This window comes from Cheilinus undulatus, linkage group 3 (genome assembly GCF_018320785.1).
Source record: "Cheilinus undulatus linkage group 3, ASM1832078v1, whole genome shotgun sequence".
In the NCBI taxonomy this organism is placed as follows: domain Eukaryota; kingdom Metazoa; phylum Chordata; class Actinopteri; order Labriformes; family Labridae; genus Cheilinus; species Cheilinus undulatus.
The window spans coordinates 26,867,028-26,894,149 of record NC_054867.1 but is presented as its reverse complement, the minus strand read 5'-3'; the positions used below and the strand labels follow the sequence as shown (position 1 = coordinate 26,894,149).

The 27,122-nt window shown below is 37.9% G+C and overlaps 1 protein-coding gene across 2 annotated transcripts in view; it reads left to right on the top strand.

The window, feature by feature from the left end:
• The first annotated feature begins 2,745 nt into the window (after positions 1 to 2,745).
• The window catches only part of LOC121506814 (retinoic acid receptor gamma-A-like), a 73,134-nt gene continuing 48,757 nt past the window's right edge, over positions 2,746 to 27,122 (top strand). The window contains exons 1-2 of one of the 2 annotated variants that reach the window (XM_041782717.1): positions 2,746 to 2,823; positions 4,894 to 5,014. In XM_041782717.1, the coding sequence (XP_041638651.1) occupies positions 4,982 to 5,014 (33 nt within the window). In that variant the 5' untranslated portion in view covers positions 2,746 to 2,823; positions 4,894 to 4,981. Of the gene's footprint in view, positions 2,824 to 4,893; positions 5,015 to 22,905; positions 23,023 to 27,122 lie in introns of those variants that run through there. The other variant, XM_041782719.1, reaches the window with a different exon arrangement.

Below are 27,122 nucleotides of genomic sequence, written 5' to 3'. Positions count from 1 at the left end.
TATTAAGCATTTTGAGATGTAACTAAAGAATGTGGAGAGTAGTACAACTTAATTATGTGAATTAGTGCTACGTAAGAAAAAAATGCAGGAAAAATCCTTTCCTATTGCATTTTAAGAAGTCATAATGTTGGAACATGGTAAAAGTTAAAGCTCCTTAGAGGAAATTCAGGTTTGTTTACTTTGGCACCCCTTGTGGACAAATTTTCTCTTTACTCATAATTTCCTGTACATGCAAAGATGATGTATCCTGAAAACACAAACAACACAACACAGACTTCCTGTTGTCTTTAACAAGCCCAATGTCTCATCCATTGTAAATGTTTGCAGTGAAAATGTAAATAAAAGCTGCTTCTTCTGTGTACTCTTAGCATGTGATCCTAATCTAGTCTAGCCTCAGGACCCACCACCACCCCTCAATGGGAGATAATGCCCTAAAAATGTCCACTACTTAAATGTTTTTAATGAAAAAAGCTGCAGTTTGGAGTGGACAATATGGAACGATACACATGACAACAAACCAAAACAAATGTTCGTTTTAATGTATGAGTTTATACAGTTTTATTTTACTCTTTTTCCATAATAACATGGACATTTTTGCTGGTTTCTGTCTTGATCTTGAGCATTTAACTGGCTCTATAAATGTGAAAGCTGGTTAAATTCTGTTCATATTTGGACCCTTATATTTCAGTTTTGCTACACAGAATGGTTTTGATATTTTCAGGAGTGTAGTATATGTATGAGAGGCTCATATGAAGGGCCTATATAACAGGTAAATATAGTAAATAGTTAAAAAACAAGGACAAAACATTTATTAAACCCAGAGTAGTGTTGACTTGTAAGATACATAATGGATTGCTTGCACAAATCAATTATTGACCTTTCCCACAAAAATACAGTTCATATCATACCATGTGACTGAAAGATATAGGTAATAATTTTGAGATATTTGCTGTACTTTTTTGGTTAAACCAAAACTTCTCCCAAATATTTCAGAAAAATACCCCTAAAATACCACAAAACATGTGATATCCATTTTTGGACATTTTTGATCATATCTGACATAAATATAAAAGTGTGGACTTTCAAACTGAAAGACTAACAAAAACACCTCTGGGTGGTTGTTATATCCTCAGGAGATTTTACTTTACACTTTTACTTTAAAACAAGTTTGAACTTTCTGAAGCATGCTTTGGACAGTCACTGTATAAGCGTTTTCATGTTTGGTTTAAAAGAATAAAATGGATTGATTAATTAGCCATGTCACGTCACCCATATGTGATTTTGATCATTATAATGATGATGACTTTTTTTTCAAAGCATGCCTTTGTTTGAATAAATACGTTTCTCTTCAAATTCAACAGGCAAATACTTGACATGTTGTCACTTTTTTATCATGTTAGAAAGTGGACATATATAATTAATTAATTAATTAATTAATTAATTTGTTTATTTTTTGATAAAATGAAGAGTTTCTTGGTAAAGTAATTTTTTTACTGTTCTACATTGGTTGGACCACCTGACATGGAAAGTGTACCCGTTCACCTGTGACTGAAAGGAAATGTTCCATCTTTAAAGATCTACAAACCATTTCACTTGGCCATGAGAGTCAGCTGGGGTTAAATGGATGATAGATTTTGCTACAATCAGTTTGTACCACTTCATTGTAAAACCAAAGCCCCATGATTTTGGTTGCACCATTCTAACATTAAAGAATTTGCACATTCTGAGACAGTGTTTTTTGATGATCTTACTGGCCTTATATTGATCAGTTTTAATAACATTAGTTTATTTCAAAAAGCTGAATTTCTCACAGTTCAAATTTAATTTTGAATAGTATCAATAATCTGTTTATTTACTTGGACGGTTGCACCAAAATATGAAATTGCACATGTTATTGACATATAATGAAAATGTGTTTAAAAAGTGTTGTTATTGGACAAATTGATATATGGCATTAAATGATTCATTTTCTTTCAAATAGAAATAATAGATTCAGACACAAATATATGCATGTCATGCCATTGGCCCAAGCCTATGTATCAGTGCTCTGTAAGAGTTCACTAAGGCCTCATGCCTTTTGAAGTAGAATAAATCTGAAAATAGCCGTATGCCCCCCTACAGGGAGCCCACTTTGAGAGGAGCCAGAGTTCAGGTTTTCTCAGCAAACTTGACCTAGAACCTATGAAACGCAATGCTGTGCTTGTAATACATGATAACCTGGCGCCTCTCAGTGGTTTAAATCGCTAGTGCAATCCACTCAATCCCCTCTCTAGAGGAGCCAGATGTGTGTTTTGTTAAGAAAAGAAAATCAGGTCATCATGGGGAGTTATTTAGGGCATGGAGATGGTGAACTGACTTTCAGATGTTGCAGTGATGCAAATGGAAATGTGTGTATCAAGTTTTCAGAACATAGAAATAGCAACATTTTATTTATTTATTTATTTATTTATTTATTTATTTATTATCTGTTAGAATATATGTCTGCTTGGCATTGGCATTGTTCCTCTGAGGAGGTTTGGAGCCCTGTATTCAGCGAGTCAGGCCCATTTAAACAGGGGAATCCTGCCAGGTTGTTGATATCGTCTTCAAATATGTGTTTCATTTCAAAATAAAAATATCTATGTATTTATTTCATAATTCATGTTCATAGTGATGGTCATCTTATATCACGGTGAAAATATACTGTTTAAGCTATTTAATGGATCATGCCCAATTACCCCCCCAGACACACACCTCTTGGTTTCTTCCAGAAATTTTAAAGTAAACGTTTGTATGCGCATCAGGAGAGTCGTCGGTGAAAGTTTGGTTTTGAGCCATTGAATGGTTTGTACGACATTAATTTCACTTTTAAATGTATAAGGTTTATTATTTATTCATTTAATTTCACAAACTTTTGCTTTAGTTTAAGTTATTTGCCAGCCGCACCCCCTCAGGTGGTTTATCCCTCAGGCTCGTTAGCTGAAACATTTGCCACTTGTGTTAGCATGACACTCGTTAACGACTGAGTGAATTAGCTGATAGTTATTCCTTCAAACACTGAATTGAAATGATATGAACTTCAAAGTTCAGCATACAGATGATAAATTAAGGAAGATTAAGGATATCTTTGGTTAGATACCATTTGAATGTTAGACTGTGTTCAAATCTTTCGAAAATAAGTCACTGGAGGAAAGACTCATTAACTTAACTAATGACTGCCTTGTAACTCCGCACAGTGATGAAACACAGGCAAAAGCCATAGATTAAAAACTTTCACTATTGCCAAATATATTAAATATGACTTGGGAAGCAACTGAGACAATTAGAGCAGCAGCATTACAAAAAGCAAAGTGCACAAGTCTAACAGGAAAAATCACAATTGCAAATATAGAAAAAAAATATAAAGAAAGAGAAGTTTTACAACATATATAGAGTCTGTGTATGCCTATACCAGTTATAAACAGACTATTTTTAATGTAGGTCTGAGATTTTGACAGTAATGGCAATTGAAAATATGAACTCAACCGTACAAATAGATCAACAAGATATTGTGAAACGGACCTATAGTGGGTAAACAAAGTGGTTATAGTTAATTAGGACCAGAAAAAAAATCAAATAAAATAGAAGTATATGAAAGTAAAATTGTAGCAGTGAAAAAAGACAAAGTTACAGCAGTGACTGTTGAGTGGTCATCAGAGTACGACTATAGTATCCTCATACATCAGTATTGGAGTATTTGATAAAGCTTTATCTGTCATTGCATTATACTGCAGGGTGGCTTATATATATAGGGGTATTAACCCAATTACAGCCAGAGATGACTGAAATACAGAAAACACAGATTTCTAATCATTGATCCACATATGTAAAGGTCAATGCTCTTTGAGGTGTCCAATTATCAGAGATTAATGGATGACGTGGAGGATGGTTTGAACTTCCAGAGCCAATCAGGACTGAATATTTACCAAGACCATGGTATGATCGTAAATATTTGCTGTAAATAGCATCATTTTTGCAGTATATAAAATGCCAGGAAAAACCCCTCCAGATTCCCTTAACAGAGTTATTGCAGAACTGTTTATTTTCCACTAGGTGGCAGTGCTTTGACAGGTAACAGGTACTAGTATATAAGAAACTGGGCTTTTTTCCCTTAGGGGATGGTTTAGCAGAACACCTTTAAAATCTCTGCTGTCACAGTACTTTATCATAGGTGTACAAGTATTTGTCTACATCAGCTAAATAAAAAATAATCACACATAGGCACTAATGTTTTAATGTAAGTTTAAGAGACATTTACAGTCACTGCATCCTCAGTAACTATGCAATATGAACACACTCTGCTTAGGATTGTCAAAAGATATTCTTACTTATTAAGTTTCCTTTTTTTGTAGTCTTATTGCTGAGTGTCTCTGCTCCCAGTGACTAATGGGGAAATGTGTACAAATCTGCCTGGGGCTATCATCCATTACTTCCCTCCATGACACAAATACATACTACAGGGTACTGGCTGCTGCATTACATAATGGCACATTAGTTTCTGCAAGAATGATTTGTTTAGCGGAAATGTCATACAGGGAGGGTTTTTACTAACTAACTTCAAGTGATATACAAGGAAGAAAATTTAACCAGTGTTTTTGTCTATGCTTCATATTGATGGGCCGTAGTAAGTTATCCTCTACATGCACCTTGCCCTAATGTAGGATATCCAAGCAAAAACAAGCACACTGTAGATATGTTTTTTTCTCACAGTTCTTCTATGAACTAGAATAAATACAGAGACAGTACAAAGCTCAGGTTTAGATCCAAAGCTAGATCTTTATCCCTCATTGCTGTTTCTTCAACAAACATGGATTACAGTGACATAATGAGGCCAAAATTACTCACGCTCAGTTTTCTCTCACCTTCTCTCCACAGCTGACATGCAGAAACACAGGTACCGGCTTTCAAAGTGGTGGCGGAAGAGGAATTGCTCTGTCTTCTATTGAATGAGACCCTTTCAAGTATGGAGATTTGTTTACCCTATGTGCCTGTAGAGGTGAGTTTAAACACTAAAAAATACAACATTAGTATGATGGAGGTAAGCACAATAACAGAAGAACAATCAGTATGTAATCAATAATACAACTCATTCAAAAATCAAAATTTCTCCACAAAGAACAGTACAGCATTAAAAACAGGCTTCAGCCTGTAGGCAGGGAGACAAGCTACTCATAAATATAGTGAAGCAGATTTTAAAATTCAATAATGATGACTGGTAGTGAGACTGGAGGCGGCTGTGTTGTGTAGGAAAACGTGACACCATGGTGGAGGTTAGCAATGGCAAATTTGCCACCAACATTTATTATTTATGTATATATATATGTAGCACTTTGCAGCAAAGCTCAAGATATGAGCTCTCTTGTATGAGGATTTTCTAGATGCTTTTGTCTCATCAGAGGCAAAGCCAGCTACCCTGGAAAACTGGTGTAATGGTATTGCTTTGGCTTTTTTGGTAACCTGGGAAAAAGTGCTGGCTTTTCACATCCTTGTTTTCCATATCTCCTGCTGCTCTCCAGTAGATATTTAAGCAGTGCTGGGCTCACTGGGCTTCTCTGAGAAGTCAGAAATCAATCAACATTCAACCACTAAAACTCATTTTTGTGTTCAGGAATGCAAGTAAATGACTAGAATTTGGCATATTAATCAAGAAATAATCATGTGCATTACTATTTTTTCCATTTTTTTGTAAATCAGTAAATTTGAAAATTCATGGATAACAATAATAATTCTATTTTAACATTAAAAATATCATTTGGGTTAAAGAGCTTCTACATATTGGTGTATTAACCATTGCACAAACATAAAAATGATTTTGGTAATTGCCAATGCTGTTAATTTAGGGCATCTGTGGCATAAACCTTACTTTGGGTGGTGGTCTAATAAATTTGTTAAGCACTGTGTATTTGTGACATGTCCAAGAGGAATGTGATTGTCTGACAGTTTTTTCTTTGAGTTAATTTGAACTTCAACACACTCTTTGAGTTTTTTAAATCCAAAATGAAGATAAAAATGTCCTCCACTTTGGTTAAGATGATTACGGTAAAGAGCTTAAGGTTTGTTGTCCATGCCGTGTTTCATGGAAGATTTGTTTTCTTTGACTTCATCAAACTAATATAAATTCACAGCATGACATTTCAATGCATAAAAAAGTCAAGTTAGAATAGTTACCTCAAAAGTTGGTTTCTTATATCAAATAATTAGCATTTTCTTCCATTTAACTATCAGTTTTTCTGCTTTGTTTCTGGTGCATAGCCTACACTAAAAAAACATTTCCCAACACTTGATTTGTGCATAAAAAAGTTCAAGTTCATGAAAGTGTTTGACTTCACTGAAGCCTGGAGGCAGGTTTCACGGGTATGTGAGAACAGCTGGTCACAATAAAATGGAAAAAACAAACACATCAACAGTCAGATATTGTCCTGCTGTTCTCATAAAGGCCTGTAGGTCATAAAAAGCAGACTAAATAACACCAGGAAGCTGTTTTTCATAATCTTTTTAATTTTTTGTCTGATAAACAAAACAAAGCCAGTTTTGCTTTGTTATACTTAAAAGAAGTTAGTGTTATTTTTGACAGCCAGACAGATGTTGCATACAAAACTGGGTCTGCTGATAGGCGTTCTGCTGTGAAGAAATCTAAAGGTGCTTTTAGTTTAAGTTTTAGTTTGTTTTTTGCCCAGAGAGAAAAATGGAGAAAGTGGGAGAGAGGTTGGATGGGATTTGCTGTCGGAAAATTTAGTGTGAAATAATTTCACTTTTCATCATTAGAAATAATTCGTCTTCAGGTGTTCATCATTCATGTATTCATTAGACATTCATGCATATGTGGAGCTTTTATTTTAGGACTTCAACATTATGGACTATTAAATAAGTAACGGTATAACTCTAGAATAATTATAAATTGAGAGTTGTAAATCACAGGAGCCATGTTATTTTTTGTAGATGACTTATTATGTGATTCATCACTGTCAGCTGTTGGCAGTTGTCTGTCATTTGCTGATGTAGAATGGTGCTTTTCTGCTGAGAACTTGAGCACTCACTTCTACATCAGCTTCACTTCAGTGTGACAGAAAGAAGTTCAGTCATGGCAAAACAGTATTTTACATTATTTTTTCAAAGTGTTGAATGAGTGGAAAGCCAGAAAACTGGAGCTAAAGCTAGCTGCCAAATATTGTAGGCAGATTTGGAAAAAGTACCAGACTATTTTACTCAAGTAAAAGAAGAGTGACTTTGATTAACATTTACTAAGGTAGAAGTAAGGGCTGGGCGATATAGAAAAATATCATAGCTAAATTTCTTTTATGGCCACATCCAAATGTCGATTTTATCACGATTTTTTCATTCATATCTTAAAGACACATGCCAAAAAAACAACCCCCCCAACACACACAAATAACAATCAAACCAAAATGTAGCCTACACAGACATCTACACAGAAGTGAAAAGCCTTACAAAAATTAACTATACTTAAATTTCAAATCAACAATTATACCATACAGCAGTGATTAAAGTAACAGTGAGTCAATTAATTAGTGAAATGTTCATATGAGGTAAAGCCTTTTACAGCAGTGATTTAAGTAGCAAATATTAGATTAATTAGTGAAATGTTCATATGAGGTAAGGCCTTTTACAGCAGTGATTTAAGTAACAGTGAGTCGATTAATTAGTGAGATGTTCAGAACAGGTAAGGCCTTTACAGCAGTGATTCAAGTAGCAAATAGTAGATTAATTAATGAAATGTTCATATAAGTTAAGGCCTTTTACAGCAGTGATTTAAGTAGCAAATAGTAGATTAGTGAAATGTTCATGTGAGGTAAGGTCCTTACAGCAGTGATTTAAGTTACAGTGAGTAGATTAAATAGTGAAATGTTCATATGAAGTAAGACATTTTACAGCAGTGATTCAAGTAGCAAATAGTAGATTATCGAAATGTTCATATGAGGTAAGGTCCTTACAGCAGTGATTTAAGTTACAGTGAGTAGATTAAATTGTGAAATGTTCATATGAAGTAAGACATTTTACAGCAGTGATTTAAGTAACAGTGAGTCGATTAATTAGTGAAATGTTCATATGAGGTAAGGCCTTTTACAGGAGTGATTTAAGTAACGGTGAGTCGATTAAATAGTGAAATGTTCATATGAGGTAAGGCCTTATAGCAGTGATTAAAGTGGCAAATATTAGATTCATTAGTGAAATGTTCATATGAGGTAAGACATTTTACAGCAGTGATTCAAGTAACAGTGAGTCAATTAATTAGTGAAATGTGTGTATGAGTTGAGGCATTTTACAGCAGTGATTTTAGTTTTAAGAAAAAATTGTAAGTTGTAAGTAATTAACATTTTTCTCCACATAATTAAAATTATTCAAATGCACAAATACTGTGTTCACAAGTCAGGGTTTTTTCTGTTTTTTTCTGTGACAACCTGTTGGTTGATGCATTAGATATTGTAAAGTTTGCAATTTCAAAGTTGACACCAAGAGGTAAAGAGGTGTCAGGGTCTTGTTCTGAATATTTTAATATGCATTTTTATATCAGAGAGTTACTTCAACCCTTTTATACTTCTAAAAAAAGAAAATATAAACACACCCAGGTTTAGGATTATTTCTTAGACAAGTGTTTATGCAGTAAAGTAGTGACTGTATGTTATTTAACATAATCTTGATTTTTATTTATAAAGGGGTCAGGAAAACGACAATTCACAGCAGTGAATTGGGCTTTGAGGAGCAGTGATATAGGCTACATGTCACACTCATACCTGTCATGTAGGCCATAGAAATACAGGGAAATCAATAATTAAACATTTACTAAAACGATTGATGTCTGGACCTCGTGGACATTACTTGCCTCCTTCCACAAAAAGACGCTGATATTATAAAGTTTCACTCGTTATTCTGTTACCCTGACATTTACCTGTCAGGTGGAAAGGCCTGTAAATAACTCAGGAAAATAATAGAATGTGAAATAATGTCGACTATAACAGTTGAAACAAATCTTTCCTCTGCTGGATCTCCTCCCTGTTCGAACCCCATAGAACGGTTTAGGATGCTGTCTTTTCAACCGTCCACAAAAGTTCAGAAAGTTGATTGGTTAGAAAACCAAGACACCTCTTCACGTAAGACAGTTACAAATCTTCTTAAGGACTCAGTCTTAAGTTTCTGTTTCATTTCCAGCCATGAATCGACACTGCATCGGGAAGTAGAAAAGGAGTGGGAGAGGGAGAAAAGAGCTAGAAGTAAAAGAGCCCAATTCTACGATTAAACAGCTTTACCAGATCGCAGATGTATTCTATTTCTTCACAATCTGAGATTGTCCTATCGCGCACCCCTAAGTGGAAGTAAAAGTAGTGGTCTACAAATCTACTCAGGTAAAATTAAAAGGAGTTAATTAAAGTTTATTCAAAGTACTGAGTACTGAGTAGCTACTTTTGATACCTAAGGGGATTTCACAGTGAAATAATTGTTCCTTAATCTGCAATAAGTACAAGATAATATGGATCTCCAATCAGGTTGTTTATTATATTTATTTAACCTAAAGTAAAATATTATGCCCATATTGGGATGACAGGTTGGATCATTCTCTCCTTATGTGCTACTGACTGTCATGTGTTGTGAAGACCAAACAACTGGTCATTTTTCTGTTGTTGGCAGAGAGCTTAGACCTCCTTGTTTTGGCTTTTAGTGTTCGTCTTTTTACTCAGTTCTTGGTGTGTTTTAATGTTTAATCAAGTTTTAATAAACTTCCCCCAAAATATACTTGAGTAAAAGTCAAAGTAGTGAAGTACTTAAGAAATACATGTACACAAGAAAGCTCCTCAATTATAGCTATTTGTGCAAGTGTACTTAGTTACTTTCCACCACTGATTTTACGAGAAAAGTCCTACTTGGTGTTAAGAAAAAACTTACCAACATTTTTTAAGCTCATTAGTTAATTACTTACGATTTGTCTAAACGGGAACGATATGGATACTGTCCAGGGTTTGGCCCATCCTATTTCTAGGCCTTGGTTTCTTAAACACTTGTTATGTATTCTCGTTTAAGTTTATTTATACAGTTAAACACCTTTAAACTGCTGAAAACAAAAAAATTATAATACTAAGACATTAACTGGAGCCATACATTTTCCCTTGGTTAAGTTCATGACATAATATTGGTTCTTTAATTTCTTTCAAAGTAAAAGCAGGTCTTAATCCAAAAAGAAAGCTGTCCTTCATTTATGGTAGGACAAAAATCCAAAATGAAACAAAAACTGTTTAATGAAAAATAGAATTTTCAAAGTCTAGGTTAACGACAGAAGTTCTGAGTTTAAAAAATAAAAATTATAATCCTTTGATAGCCATAGTAAAGACTGTAAGAAGACCTAAACACTTGGCCATCTGCACCCTCAAGGCTGTTAAAATTGTATACCACATGATTTGTTTAGGGAAAGCAATACATTTTTAAATAAAAAATATCTTCATGTCAATAGTTGGATTCAAATCATTGCTTTACTTGGTAAGCTGTGCAAGTAGGAAAATATAGTGAGCATAATATTGCTAATACATTATCCCTTTCATAGTAATATTTTCTCTGAAGACGTGTTTGCTCTTGTGCCTCATATAGAAGCATCAATGTCCCTTTAAGTCTGTTTACTAACAGCTAAAAACTTGCTCACAACATCTTAAGTGTAAAGCGTTGCCTGCGTATAAATTAACTTTAGAGATGCTGTTATTTACATTGTAACACATCTTAAGAAAAGAGTCTGGCTATGGCTAGCTGTTTGCAGACATTTTCTAAGCTACATAGCTGAGAGAGTTAAATACCAAGATGTCCACCCAAACTTCAAACTAGACCACTGAGAGACTTTTACTTTCCATGTCAGCCAGTCTGAGAAAAATCTACTGAAAATAATCAGGTTTTCTGACAGTGTGAGTTGAAGTGGAGTGTCTTTGTTGTCTTTACTGGGGATGTTGCATTTGGCCTAACACTCCACTGAAAGAGTTGTTATGATTGAGGAGTTCAGCTGGGAAAAAGTTATGTCTTGGGTCAAAAAAAAAAGCTGAGGGAGATGATGCACGAGCCACCATGACAGTTTCTCCATCTTGTTTTCCTGCTTCTTCTGTTAACCATGTTGTTTTCTCTCTCGTCCAATCATTGCATCTTCCTGCCGCTGCACCCTCCAATCACCATGTGTCCTGCAGGCAGTAACACTTATACATATCTGCCGTAATTAGACAATCATTCCCACATGTGGATCAAACTCGTTCAACCACTCAACCCCTACCTCACCCTCCCATCCGCCCACTGTCTCCTTTTTCCTCCCTCTGTTTTTCTTATTTCCCCGTCTCACACTCCACTACCCTCCGTGTGCCCCTTTTTTCGCTTTTTCTCTCCCCCTTTCTCTTTCCCCCTCTCCCGCTCTCTTTCTGATTGAATTACCATAAGTGCAGGTCTTGGCCAAAATATGCCAGCTTGTTCTGATTAAAACTGTCCCTGTTATACCAGAGACTTTCCAAATGGCTGTGAGCACTTTGTGTGTGTTTGGGGGTTGGGTTATAGAGGGAGGAGGAGGCGGAGGAGGAGGGGGCAAAAAAGCAGTTTGTGTTGAAAAGAAAAATGCTGCCAGACAACATCATATGGAGAAAGATAAAGAGTGGAAGCTCCAAAAAAGCAAGACGTGGGCCGAGTGGAAGGAGATGGAGAGGCAGCGGTGGAGGGAATGGAGAGGGAATAAGACGATAATGGTAGTTGACAGAGTCGGGTTCACAACAGGTTCATGGTGACATCATGGTTGAATTTTAGGGAACATTTATATAGGAAAAACTATCGCTGTTCATTGGATGCACATGTACACCCCCTGCCTCCTTTTTTCTTTCCTCCCCTCTTTTTTCTTCTTTCTTTCTTTCTCCACTTGGCCACAAACACTTTCATCGCCAAGTACACCAAATATGCAAATTAGCTTTGGTGCTTTAAAATTAATTTTAGCCTGCAGTAAAGTGAACTTGTGGCTCTTTTTGAACACATGGTTCCCCTAGATATTGGCTCTTTTATCCCTCAGGTTGTGTGTTAAACTTTATAACCCCAAAACTGACAACTGCTACCCAGAGTGTCACTCTTTTCTCACTTTTTCTCACTCCTTTCCTTCCCTTACTCTTCTCTTTTTCTCCCTCTTTTTTGCCTGTAAGTCTTGCCAACTCTCAGCACTGGTACAGTATGTTCTTTGTGTGCACGTTTGGCTGTTTTTTTGAGAGACAGAAAAGACATAAAGGAGCCTTGGGGACCCGAAACGTGTTTATGGTGTATGTGTGGGTGTGATTATATTTGTGTCAGCTCTTATTCTTGCTTGAAGAAAATTAACAGCAGGGAGTTGTGGTGTATTAAAGCCTCTTTGTGTCTTGTGTGTATGTTTTTTTTTTTTTTTCTCGTTGCCAGTGTTTATTAGTTTGTGGGCTTTCGCCAGGCTCAACACAAGCGTAACTCTTCCTTTGCTTTTCTGCACATATGCTTGTATGTTTGTGTGCCCAAGCGAGATTGTCATGCATGCCTGTCATCCTCAGCATGCCTCTCGTTGTACCGCAGAGCTTCACATGACATCAATCTGAGAGCAGTGGGATAGTGATCTCATTACCAACAGCCTGTTGCTGATTAAAACCTGCCGTCTGCACCCTCCTTTTCTTTTCTTCTCCCTCTTCTCCTGCTTCCTTGTCCTTTTCTTGCCTCCCCAAACCCCCCCCATGCCTCCTCCACCCCTTAAAAACTCCGCAGTCGCACCATTCTGCGGTTTTCTCCACTCCTCACTGCCAAAAAGGGCCCCATTTTGAGTTCTGCAGAAAGTTATAAGCTCCCCTTTTTTTCCTCCTCACTTTTTCCCTTTTTGTTTCTTTGTTCCTTCTCCTCTCTCCTTTTGGTATATCTTCGTCTGTTTTGTACCAGAGGCCTCCAGTGTCCTACCTGCAGGCCTCACTGAACCCCTTCTCATGTTTCTGATCTTCTTTCTTTGTCAATCTGCTTTGACACTTAGTAACACTAAACAAAAGAACAAAGGGATGAAATTGTATGTGAATTCATCTGAGAGAGTGCATGTATCAACTTGTGGACGCATGTGCTTATTAGTGCCTCATAAATTTACAGTCAGAAATACTCAAGCAACTCTTTCACGCTCAGCCAGGCCTCAAACACTCCACTCCTTCAGTGACACAGAAACACTAACAGCACTAACCTTTAACCCCCTGCCCTCACACCGTCATTAAGAAGTGCTGCAGAAACACCTATGCTTTAACAATTGGACTTGTGATTGGACAATTCAGGCTTCATTTTTGGGGTAAAAAGTGACAAAAATGTGACTGATATGGAAGTCCCGTAAAAGACAAACTATTTTTTGTATGAATTTCCCTGCGGTTAAGACAGTAGAGTAACGATAAAGCAAGTTGGAGGGGAGAGTTGTTCTTCACATCAGTGTAGACCATCAGTGGAGTGCTTAGCCTGAGCTCAAAAAGTTGTTCAAAAGTTTACAAAAAAGGCAGCATCTGAAAACCCAAGTTATGGAGGACAAAACAATAACATTTCTCTAGTTTATTTGGCTCACATTACAAAACAAACGCTTACCCATTTCGGCACAAGGCCTTCATCAATGCATTTGTTGACGATTAAGCACATACATAAAAAAGTCACAAGACTGTTTTTAATCTTCAGTTTTGCAAGGGGATTAACTGTTTTGATTGTAAAAAATAATGATATATGATCACGCAGTTATTTAACAATATATCAATTATTGCTACATCACATGTTTTGTTGCTCTTATTGGCCTGTAGAGATGTGAGAGACAGAACATTCATCTGTTCAACGTTCATCACACTCACAGTTTTTTTTCAAAGCCTCTGCCTTTTCCCAAACATTTGCAGTAAACGACTGACACAGGGTTCATGCAGACTGGCTTGGGTGGCCAAATTTAGCGTGTGGGCAAGGCACTTGATATGCAGCGCCAATTCGGCCTCCCTCTTGGTATCGTTTACTGTGCTTTAACGATGACAACAGCAACTCCATGATTTGCCCTGCCAAGCTCCTATTCAGTGATAGCAGATTTTAGAACCCCAACTTTATTTCATCCAGTATGTTTTGAAGAGGAGACAAGTTTGAAAACCAAAATTTACTCTTGAACGCTCACTTAGATGGGGCGTGTTCGTCAGAAGTCTTGCTGTTCTTTATTGAAATGTTATCAGCATCTCTGAGTGTTTTACTTAATAAAGGACAGCATGTCTACTATTGCAAAGTTTTCAGTCACTCCTGCCATGACTGTTTGGTTTACCTGCTGCTCTCAGGTCAGCTGAAGAGAGTTTATGACGTTGATTAAATGGAGTTAAAGTTAGGCAGCACCCCCTACTGTTCAAACAGAGTATTGCATCAAAAATTATGCTGAATCGATTTAAGTCCTTCTTTAAATCCTTATTTGTATCAATTTTTAGCTGATTCAGGATATATCCTTACATCCCTAACAAAGTGTTAATGTCTAGTAACGTATTGCATCTTATGGTGTTGTACCATATCATATCATGTTGTATCCTATCTAGAGATGCACCGAAAATTCAGCCACCAAAAATTTTTGGCCGAAAATGGCCCAAAAGTGCATTTTCGGTTTTCGGCTGAAAGACTATTATTACCGAAACAACAAGGCGGAAACATGATGTTGTGATGACGCAAGCAAAAAACACGGCCAGCACGCGCTTGGATCAATGGTTTTCAAATAGAGGTACGTGTACGTGAAGGCACTCCAGGGGGTATGCGATATTTTAGAATATATTCTGGCTATATAACAAAAAATAGTGCCTTTCTTTGCATGTCAGGAGTGACACGATTTTGCGAGCATATTACATTCTAAAATCACATTCGTGCTGCGAACGTCTGTGGTGTGTTTTCTTCTGTCCTCTGATAAACAGTGGTATATAAGTGATATATATTGAAGCGGAAGATAAAAGGTCCTCTGTCCTTCACTCCATGAGTAATACGGCACTTTTATGCACAGCCAGGAGGTCAGTACCGTTTTGTTTCACTGTTTCATTCACTGTGCCAGCCAAGTTTGTAAGAGGAGGGACTGACTTTTCATTCATTTTTTATCAAATATGATCAATAATAGTTATAAGGGCGCAGCTGAGGCTCGCGGTGAGAGGAGTTAACTCCCCCACAGCACACAGATTGGCTCACCTGTTTGTGTTCCAGACTGGTCAGAGGAGTAATTTCAGTGAGCTGGTTGATCTGGAGCATTTATAAGTCGTATGTCTGAGGTCAGAGGAGACTGTGTTGGTAAATATTTCACTAAAGTCCCGTTAGTTTAGAAGCAGCTCCAGCTGTGTGAGTAGCGCATTTGCGTTAACATGGACATGCTGCCTGCTGCCTGTCTCCCTCTCTACCAGGCTACATGAGGCAAAAACACAAGCACTGACTACAGACAGATATGAGGAGAGGACAAACATCAGGTGGTGTTGGAGAGGAGGACGTGTTTGTTCCTCTGTCTGCCTTAAAAACCGGCTCCACCACCATGTGCGCTCGTCAGAGCGAAACTTTGTGTCGCGCTGTGAAATGATGCTGCTGGTGTGGAAGCTTGCATCATTTCACTACAGGTTCGTAATGTAAATATTTTGTGTGAATAATTTGCACGAAAAAATTGCGTCTGGAGTGTAAGGACCTTAAGTTTATGAAGTGAAGTTTATATTTTGTAGGCTATTAAATTTAATGACCCTAAAACCCCCTGAGTCTCCCCCATGGCTGGATGGTTTGACCCATACTGGCACATGCCTGTCAATCACTGTTTTCACAATCTCTCCATTCATAAAAAGGTTCATGATTTATTTTTTGTGAAGAAATGCTGATCTATAACTAAGTTCATGATTGCAGTTTGAGAAGAGATCTTTATTAGTATCCCAAATAGGGACACTAAGCTGTCTTTTTTTATAATTTGTTTATTATTTACAGGTTTTTAGTTCTTTCTAGCTCTCTGTTTTTATTTCCAAATTGTTCCAGAGAGACTACTGCAGCTGAGCAGTGTTTTGCACACTTCTGGGTTTAAATGGTTTAATGCTTTTCGTCTCACAGTCTTCACTACATTAATTTGAATTCCCACGTTTAGTGATGAGAAGATGTGCCATAAATTTAGTCATGCATTTTTAACATTTAAAATGTTTGAAAAAATAATCTAATATTTGTAATTTGAAAGTGTTTATCAGTTACAGAGTTTGATAAATCACAAGCTTTGTGCTGTTTAGGGGGTACTTGGCTGGAAAAATACTTCACAGGGGGTACATGACTAAAAAGGCTGAGAACCACTGATTTAATGTATACATGAGTAGTCAAGTTAAACATTTTATTTTGTAATTTATTTTATTTTACATTGTGCTTTGTTGGAATGTCAGTGCTTGATAAATATTTACATAATTTTGTAATTGATTTATTCTTTGAAGCATTCATATTCATTTATGCAATTGCAATTGATTTTAGTAAGGTTAGTGCACTGTCATAGCTGTAAATGCAATGGTACTAATAATTGGCATAATAATTTATTTTGGTGTTTCGTTTTTTGGCCTTGGTTTCCTCGTTTTAGGTTTTGGCCAAGAACTTTCATTTCGGTGCATCCCTAATCCTATCGTATCCTGTAAAAAGAGATTTTGGGAAAAACTTGAATTAAGTTAATTTGACTCCAGTTAACAGACATCAGTAGAGCACAGGCATCATAGGTGCCACAAAAACAATAAAAACATAGGAACCCAGGCAACACAGGAACCCAGTTACACAGGTTGAGACCAAGAGGACCAAATGTAAGACTGAGCAGTTAAAAGAGAGTTAAACTGGGATTACCACTCCTAGTGGTAGAATTACAGAGATTATTGCCTTGCCATATTGTACAAAGAATAAATATAGAAACTAGAAAAAAGGTTAAAAAAGTGAAAATGAAACCTGGAAATTATTTAATACTGATCGTGATTTCTTTTTTCCTCCCCTTTTGTAACTTCTTTCATTAGTTGGCTAAGAAGGCCAAATCTTAGAAACAACATTTCAAAGCTATGCTTATGAATATTTTTTTAAAATAAATTAATATTTCAATAGATAATGTTTCTTTCCAACACAAACTGCTTTTTTGCCTCCACCTCCTCCTCCCTCTATAACCCAAAAACAGTTAAATTTCTGTTATTTCAATGATTGATAATATCAGAAAGTACTGACAGTCTAAAATAACTACAGTTGTATCTTTCTACAATTAACTGCTGTGAGCAAAGAGACAGATGGTCGCAGTGGACCATGCAAATTATCAGGTCAGCAGATATTGACATTTTTAAGTCCTTTGGTCTTAAAAACAGAAAGAGAGCAGAGCTGACAGCTGAGGTGACACTGTCTTAATAGTACAAATATGTTGTTTAAATGATGCCAACAAATTTGTTCAGTTTGGGCAGTGCACAGTGGGAGTTTATTTCCAATTTGTAGTAATGAAAAACAAGAATTTTCCTTATCTTGGGCTCTTCGCACTACTTTTTGTTGCTGTGGTACCTGAACAGGTAATGAATGCACATGCATTACTTAGATTTTTACCAGTAGTTTGAAATTGTTTTATTGTGACAACCCTAACAGTAGACTGTCTCTCCACTCACTCCACTCAGTCAGACAGTAGCAGACGGTTTTATCGCTGACATGAAGAGGCAGGTCGCTCTGCCCCTCAGGGGCTAACCGGCCAGGTTTGATCTCATCATGGATCAGATGTATCTCCATTAAACGCTTCTTTACCAGCAAAACCACTGGGCTGATTTGCTTAGGAAAATCCTGTAGGAGGAGAGGAGTTCTCATGAGCTGATTTAAAGGTGCGGAAATCACTGGGAGAATGGCTCTTTGTACTTCTCAGGCTGGGAAACAGCTCATGGTAGTTTGCATTTTGGAAATGTAATGAGGTCATCTAACATATATACCAGGCTCTGTGTGGTTTTTACAAAAGAAATATATACTGTAGGTTTGGGATGTGCAGTTTTAGACACTCTCAAATATGAAAATATTTAATGGCTGCTACAGTTTACATTGCACCCAACAAGTTTGATTAGTACTGTCGCTTCCATTGTTTTGTTTTTACAAATTATATAAATGCTTGAATTCCCTTTTTCATTTTATTACATTCTTCAGCTTTAGTGTTAATTTTGAATACAAATCAAAGTTTTGACAATATTTATTGCATTTCCTGTTTTGTTTTTCACAGATGCATGTCTGAAAATGTCATGAAAATTTCAGGGAGGGTGTCCCCAAAATCTGAGTTTCTCAGACTCTCTTTCACATATGCCCCTCACAGCAAGGGCTGGGTATTTTCAACAGCCTCATGGTATCCTAATTTACATTAATTTTGGATAATTAACATGTCCTACACAGAATTCACTAAAGCAACTGGTCTTTATTTTAGAGAAAAACAGCAAAGACATAGTTTTAAGGACTATGCATGTAAAAACACCTAATTTCAGATCCCAAGGTAACCTTGCAAAGCAGATGGATACATCCATTTCCTTGTTTTTCACCGGCGAATCCATCTTGCTAAGCTCCCATCTGAACCGTTTGGGCCTGGTTAGAAAGTGACAGGACCAGTCAGCGATGAGGGGCAGTACTTTCAGGCGCAGCAGGGTCGTGACATAAACAAGCAGCAGCAAGAGCTGGTGCGGTTATGGAGGAAGAGCTTAGCGTGGATGCTGCTAAAGCACCAGGTTTATCAGAACTTGACAAAATTTCTTCGTTAAAGAAGAACAAAGAACAGCAGTGAGTTGGGTTTTTTTTTCAAAAACGATAAAAGTCGAGTACTTACATGTCTATAGTCACCATGTTTCGTGTTATTCCTCAGTAGCTGCGCACGTGCAGCTTGATAGCGGCTACGTCACGTGTTTTGTTGCTCTTATTGGCCCGTAGAGATGTGACAGACGGAACTTTCATCCAATCATACACCGAGTTTTTTTCAAGCTTCTGCCTTTTCTCAAACGTTTCCTATTGAAGCTTTCCCAGATGGATGTGTGAAACATCCATCTGGCGTGTCAGGTTAATCCCTAGGGATCAAAGAAGTAAACTAAGATAGTGGATTTATGATCACTTTGCTATTAATAAATGCTAACAAATTAAAAATGTAACTTTCTAAACTTAGAATTACCCTCTCTGTTGCCCTCTGTCTTGCTGTTCTTTTTCATACCACAGTAATCTTCTGGTTTCACTTCATGTTAAGTTTCTTGTATCTGCAAGAATTTCTATTTGCGTTACATCTGCATAAAACTAGGGATCGCGGTTTCTCTAAGTAACCAATGAATAGAGATTAAACATAGTGACTAACTCAATAAACAGTCTTCTTTATCAGCTAAGATGTACCAGCTCAAACCTTTACAAATAAAACAGAAGCCCAGCTGGTTATCTCTGGATCTCCTTTAGCAGTTAAGGGAAGTTTTGACTTTTCAGTGTTATTCAGTGCTGATTGTGACAGCACAAACCTGCTCTGTGTAGCAAGCCCTGCTGTTGTTGCTAATCACTAATTAGCCTAGTGTCTAGGTGTGTAATAGTTCTCATAGGCCATAACATATTTATCATTTATAAAGTGTGCTATCACATTATTGTTGGTAAAAAGCCAATGCCGATTACTACAAAATCCTGACTCGTGTTCAAGGACCTCAGACTTGCTCATGTACAGTAAATACAGGATGCAACATAATGGAGTCAGAACAGAGCATTTATTTACATGCTTGAAGTCAGTGTTCTCTACTTCTACAGGTCCATGCATAGTCTTAAAAATTAGAATATTACTGTCTCCCACCCTCCTTTTAAAAATAGCATGGAGGCGAGGGAGAAGAAGGCAGTGGGTCTCCCTGGTCTTCTTCTCTTGTAGTGGGAGCCAACAGTTTGTCTTTGTGTGTTTTGCTCTTCTTTTATTCTTTGTTGGTTGCTTAATAGAGATTACAAACACAAACATTACTGCCACCTACAGTGCTTAACAAATTTATTAGACCACATGTCTCAGAGACCATCCTGCATCATGAAGTGCTTTAATGCAGACTCTTTCATTTTCAGAGAGCTCTCTATGTTTTACCATTTTGAACACGAATGAGGAATTGAGGAAAACTGAATTCACCTTTTTATACCCAAATTTGAGCTGGCTCACTGGGCTTCTCTCAGTAGTCAGAAATTAATCAAGCATAACATTCAACCACTAAAACTCATTTTTCTGTTCAGGAATGCAAGTAAATAACTATAATTTGACATATTAATCAAGAAATATTAATGTGTTTTACTATTTTTTCAGTTTTTTTGTAAATCAGTAAATTAAAGTAAATTAAATTAGTAAATTAAACACATAAAAGGATTTTGGTTTTACCAATTTTTACCAATGCTGTTAATTTAGGGTAGCTGTGGCATAAACCTTACTTTGGGTGGTGGTCTAATAAATTTGTTAAGCACTGTATATCGGAGGGTAAATGCTTGTCACATTTGTTTGCTTTTTTTAAATGGTTTGGACGTACTAGTGTCTTGTCATGTTTAGATGAAGATTGCTGCAGTATTTTGCGTAGCTTGCACCTTGCATGTCCATCCTCCAACTTTCTGGTGTTTGAAAAAAAACAGAATTAATCCAGTAATTTTGCCTCTTGTCTTTCTGGCAGCCAATTCACTTTCTTATCCATATTACTGGTTGTTTGTTTGGATCAGAAGTGTGAACTGACAAAGCATTCAGTTTTAGGAGTAAAGGCCTGATAACGGCATCAAGTTTTACCTCCCTAACAACAAGAAAGGGTGAGGAAGCCAATACAGAAAGAAAACCGATGAAGTAACAGAGTTGACACTAGTGTACGTTTTTTGGCTGACCTCAGCGGTCAGATGGCTCTGTCTGTGTCTGACTGACTGACTGACTGACTGATTCTTCTTTCAAAGTCATACCATACAGAGTTGGGTTTGCTTAGATTGAGGGCCCACAGCTTTAAATACCTCAGATATAGCTTTAGCATTGTGTCTGTTTTACTAGAACTAGGCCACATTTCTCTATTAAATAAAGAATAAAAACAACCCAAAAAGCTTTTCATTTTGGGAAAGATGTTTTCACTCTTCTGCTGACCTGCTTTGGCATGACTATGTGATAGTTAAGGGGGAAAGAGTTTCTTGTGTGAATGCTTGTATACAATGGCTGCTAGTGGAGCGATTAGCTCTGAATTTGTCACAGCAGCACTTTAGTCAGAAATGCACAGCATTTCTTCATTACAGTAAGCTCTAAGAGCAACACGGAAATCTTGATGTGACAGAAAATGATGTTGCTCTTCTGCCGACCTGCTTCGGCATGAGTATGTGATAGTTATGGAGATAGGGTTAGTTGTTGTGAGTGGTTGTATACAAAGCCTGCTAGAGGACTCATTAGCTGGGACTGAGCTGCAGCAGCGGTACAACTGTACAACATGTCTTAATTTATAAAAGCGCAGAGAGCAACACTGAAAGCTTTCATGACAGAGAAAATGTTCTCACTCTACACCTGTCTGTTTCAGCATGACTTTCTGATCATGAAGCTTGTCTTGTGCAGAGAAGAGGTTTTTGCGCGTTTTTTGTAGTGATGTCTCCCCTCCCTGCACAAAAGAGCACAGAATAAAGGGAGGATCTTTTCTCCTCACCATTCTCAAGGACTGTGGCTGAATCAGTGTCTCTGTGTTGGTGGATTTGTTTCTGTCAACGACTTTTAACCAATCAGATGTGATAAAAAGAAAAGCGGGGGGGGGGATTGCTGTTGGTCAGGGCTTCGTCTCCACCCACAGACACACAGAGGGAGAGACAGAGGACAACATGTAGCTATATAAATTTAAGTAACCACTTACAATAAATTTGGCTAAAAATAATGAAATAATAATGACAAAATCACTCTGCCAGAACACACATTTCAGTCAGACATTTCAACAGGCATCCCAGATAGTTGTATTCAGCCATATACTAGATTTTAACCTAGACTTGTTATACTTTCAGGTGAAATGTATTATGATTTGTTTTTGAAAGAGTGGACTAAACATTACTGGCAATCATAGAGGAGAATGAACCAGCTTCATTACATGCATGATACAAACAACATTGCCCCTGCCTGCCCACTTGTTGTGAGTTTTCTTGTATTTTTCCTGCTATGTTCACACTTCAGCTCACCTTCACTCTGAAGCTAACCATGAAAATGATGGAGTTTTATGCATGTGTAAAAACAGCTAAAGGGAAACCGATGTTAAGAGGGTGCATTTCTTTCCCATCATGGATGTGTAGTCACAATAAAGCCCTGAGTGGCCCTTGATTGGCCTCAGGCTCCCGGACTCCCACATAGGCTGGCCCCAGTCCCAAAGTCAAGGCATTGTAAACACAGAGTGCAAGCCAAGAGCTGATATTGATATCCCCAAAGGTGTGCAGCCCCCCCTGCACCATATCTGTTTGTGTATGTCTGCAAGTTAATGACTGTTTCATTAGTGTGTGTGTTTACATGCAAAAATGCGCCACTCTTTTGTGTGTGTGTGTGTAACGCCTTTCTTTGATTGGTGCTTAGAGGAGGAACAAATCTTGAAATCCAACTATCTAACAAAAGAGTGTTGACTGACAGCACAGTTTAGAAGGAGTGGAGGTAAAGAGAGACAAAGGAAGAGAGAGGAGAGAAGAGGGGAAGGAGTTGGGGGGGGCAGCTAGTTGAAACCTAAGCTTTCTGGACCCTGTTTTTCCCTTCCTTCGGGCATTCTGTGGCTGGTAAAAAATGTGCTGTATATTTGAAGTGTTGGATCATGTGACAAAGGCAGGGTTTGTGAATCAAAGTACACAATGATTTCAGGAGGAGAGAGAGAGAGGGAGAGGAAGAGAGAGGGTGTGTGTTAGAAAGAGAAAGAGAGAGAGACGGGAAAAGAAGAGGGAGGCGGTATGCAACAGGCTGAGCTCAGTCGTCGCTGCGAGAGGGACTTATGACTGACAAACACAACTACTACGCTCCTTTCTCAGCTCCTCACAAACATACAGACTGTGTGCCACTTTTAAAACTCACCCGATCCGGTAAGTCCGCCTTTCAATCCTATTTTAAAGATCTCCTTTTACTCATAACTTTCCCACTCTGTCGTCTGTTTGTAAGAAAAGAAGACAGACTGAGGACATGTCAGAGCATGAGTGAGATTTGTGTTTCTCTTGTCTCTCTCTCTGTATCTCTCCCTCTCTCCCTGTGTGTGTGCGTGTTTCGGGACAGCGTGAGCGGAGATTGAGTTTCCTGAGGACAGCTTTAATTGAGAACAGAGATTTTGAGAGAGGGAGAAAGAACAACAGAAACAGCAAAGGAGGGAAATGAAAGCTGAGCGGCAGTTGCATGTGCTCTGAGGCCGCTCCATGTGAGGACATGAATGCTTATGGACATTTGTGTGTTTCTATGTGTCAGTGTATGTGTCTTCATTTTTTTCACCCTGCTGATGGATGCACATCTGGTTATTCCTGACTTCATAAACTGAGATTGACACAGCTGCCGAGAGATTATGACTTTGAAAGTTGTGTAGAAGAAGAAAAAAGTAAGGGGAGTGCAATATGAGGAGGGAGTGCACCACAAACATGATCTTTATTGTTTCGTGTTGCACAGTATGGCTGGTCTTAGTCCTGACTTCATGGACAGTGCCCATCTTGCTACTCCTGACGGTGTCGACTATGATTCACAGATGGTGAGGAATTCTGACTTTAAAGATTGTATAGAAAAAGAAAACAGAAGGGGAGTGTGTTATGGCACAGTATTGCACTACAAACTGTTCTTTGTTGTGTATATATGGCACTGTTGGTCTGTTTTGAGTGCCTATGTTACAAACCTAGATTCAAAGTTGATTATTATGACTCTAAGATGATGACTCTAATTTGTATAGAAAAAGAAAAAGGAGAGTGTGATATGATACGATAATGCACTACAAACAGGATCATTATTGCTTCATATTTCACAGTATAAGCAGTCTGAGTCCCTATGGACATTGCCTTTCTGGTTATTGTTAACTGTGATTCACAGATGCTGACGATTTTTATTTGTAAGGTTGTGTAGAATTAAAAAAGAAAGGGAAGTGTGTTATTGTACAATAATGCACTACAAACTGTTCTTTATTGTCTAATACTGCACTGTTGATCAGTCTTGAGTCCTGACTTTGGAAACTTTGATTCACAATTGCTGAAATATTTAGACTTTTAAGGCTGTGAAGATGAAGAAAAATGAAGAAGAGTATGTTATGGCAAAATAACTTACAACTAGTGGTCTTTATTGGTTCATATTACACTGTTGGTCAGTCTGAGGGCTGTAGGTGAGCGCTGTGACCATCTCAGGCCATTTAAAAGCAGCAGACAGAGTGGCTGCTTTTGCCTGCAGGTTCTGAGCCAACAGACGGTCTGTCAGACTTGATTGATCACTCCATCAACATCACAAATGGCTGAGTAGGTCTGGTCTACCTGAGTATGTACACACTCATCCCCCCCCCCCCCCCCCCAGGGTTATGTAAACAGGTTTCCATCCACACAATTACATAAGCTGGATGGAAACACTGAAATAGGCTACTCCGGATATCACAAGACAGTCTGCTGTGTGTCCAATCACTACTGCTTTGATTATGTTTCTGTGAGTGTGGACAAACTTACTGACCCCTTCATATTTAAACACAGGCTGTTTTTTTTTTACACTGTGAATCAGCTGAAATAGCATCCTTTGTGTGACATGCGCAATATAAACACAGACGCATTGTGTGATTGATGGTCCTGACATTCATCCGCTAAGTGCTGATTCCCAGCTGATCCGAGGTGTCTGCATCCATCCGCTAACACCACGCTGCTGACCATGCCTCTCTCTATGCCACACACTCTAATGCCTTTCTCACAAATGCTTGACAGATCTATTCCAGATTAATTTTCCTTATTGTCTGCAGGAATCTTCATCAGCATGTCTGTAGGGAAAGGTGGATGAAGGAGGATGATAAACAGCTGGGTGTAAACATTTCACAGTACATTACAAATATGAAGGGCACTCTAAATATAACCCTTTCTTTGTGTTCTTTGTCTTCTTTCATCACTTGCTCATTTTCTCTGCCAGTGGATGTCCAAAGACCATTGACTACTGAGTAAACTCCCTGACTTTGGTCAGATCTTTTCCAGCTTTTTAAATGTAGCAGTTAGGGTTGATACATCTGTTTTTGGTTAAGTTTTCTTCTTTTACATTTAGAGAAGGAAGTTTGGGAAAGAGCGTGTGTGTATGAGTGTGTGTTGGGTTTAGAGTGGGTTGAATACGACTTCTTTAACTGCATTGCATTCTCATCTTTGTTCACTACACTTTTCAAGAATGGCAGCCCCTCAGGCTGAAGAGGCTGTCTGGCTCCTTTCCCTCTTTCTCTGCGTCTCACTGACTTCTTTCTTCTTTATTTCCTCAATATGAAAAAAGAAACTCCATCTTCTTCACTGGAACATGTCAGCTGAGTTTGATTTTGTACAGGGTTGTTGTCATGGTCGCTACATATAAATGGAAACTTGGAACTCCCAAAACAAAGAAGAAAGCATTTGCCACTTGTTTGTGAGAGACAGAGGCACAAATGTTTTGCTGTTCTGCTGAGAACAATATTGTCCACAGGGTTATTTTCAGAGATTTTGGTGCAGGCCGCTGACTGATTGTGGTTCAGCTTGGCATGCCCAATTGGGTACAGAGATTTTAGTGTCACTTGCAACATTCATTGTTTGTCTCTCTTCAAAACTCGAGGCTGAATGTATCTCAGTGTGTCAGAATTGTATCTGTGTGCTTAATCATGGCCATGGGCCGCTCTTCTACAACTCCCTTTAAACACTCTTGTAATCCTCTCTGCAGAAGAACAATAAGGCACAGATTTGGATCTGCGTGAGACAGGTGGTGGGGTTTTTCAGGCCTTCTTAAGAATCACTTTTCACTTTAATACTAAATGAAAAGCTACCCACTAAATGCCTCAATTAGACGTGACCCATGGCCTGGCCGTTAAGCCTGGAGCAACTGGAGCTGACCCCAACTTCGACCTGCAGACCCCGAACAGCCCACAGGGGTGGCCCCACATAATGACAACATTGTGTGTTTTATGGAGCATCACTATCATTCACATCATAAGCATTAGCTCTGCTTACATATAACTCACAGTGCATTACTACAACACAACAGTTTAAATCTTTGCAGAAAGGTAAAGATCCAAGTTAGTTGAATGTCAGGTGATACTTTGATGGAAGGATTGATCCAAGTAGAAACACTCTCAGATATTGCTAAATATCTTGTGCTATGTGACTATTTTGGTCTATCACTTTAACATGTAATTGTGACTCAGGATTGCAGTGTGTAGTTCCCCTAAGCTTTTACTCTAAATGCTTAACAGTCACAGTCACTCTGATGAACAAAAGAGTAACAGAATCACTCTGATGAACTCTCAACTGTCACAGAGTCACTCTGATGAATATCAACAGTCACAGAGTGAAATCATTTAATCTACCTCATATAAATCTGCTCACATCCTTGCATGTTTTATACTTCTGATCATGTCTACTCAGCATTCTTGCACCCTTTGCACTTCTTGCAGCCATACTATCAATTAAGGATGCACGATATTATCGGCAGTATATCGTTATCGGCCGATAATAGATTAAAAAGTTATTTATCGGTATCGGCTGATAATAAAATTTACGCTGATCTGTATGGCAGACAATGTGACATCATAAAGCACACACGATGACGTCGGACGTGCGCCAACAACAAACTCAACATGTCGGCTGTGTGGGATAAGTTTGAGGTGTGCAAACAAGATAGCAAAGTAGCTGTTTACATCGCTTGTAAAGTACATGTGATGCGAGAAGGAGCACGACAACACACCTTTAACACCACCATTTTAATTTTGCATCTAAAAACCTGTCACCCTGATGACTACAAAGACTTTTTTTAAGATAAAGAATGACAAAACTTCGTGCCAGGGAAAACTCGTCAACAGCCTCTACTTAAGTCATTTGACAAAGCTAAAAAATACAGCAGCGACCACCAAAAGGTGAGAAGCTGAACAGGAAAATCATTGAATTTATAGCTCTTGATAATCAGCCTTTCAGTGTGGTGGAATTTATTGGCTTCTGCGGGCTAATGATGCATTTAAAGC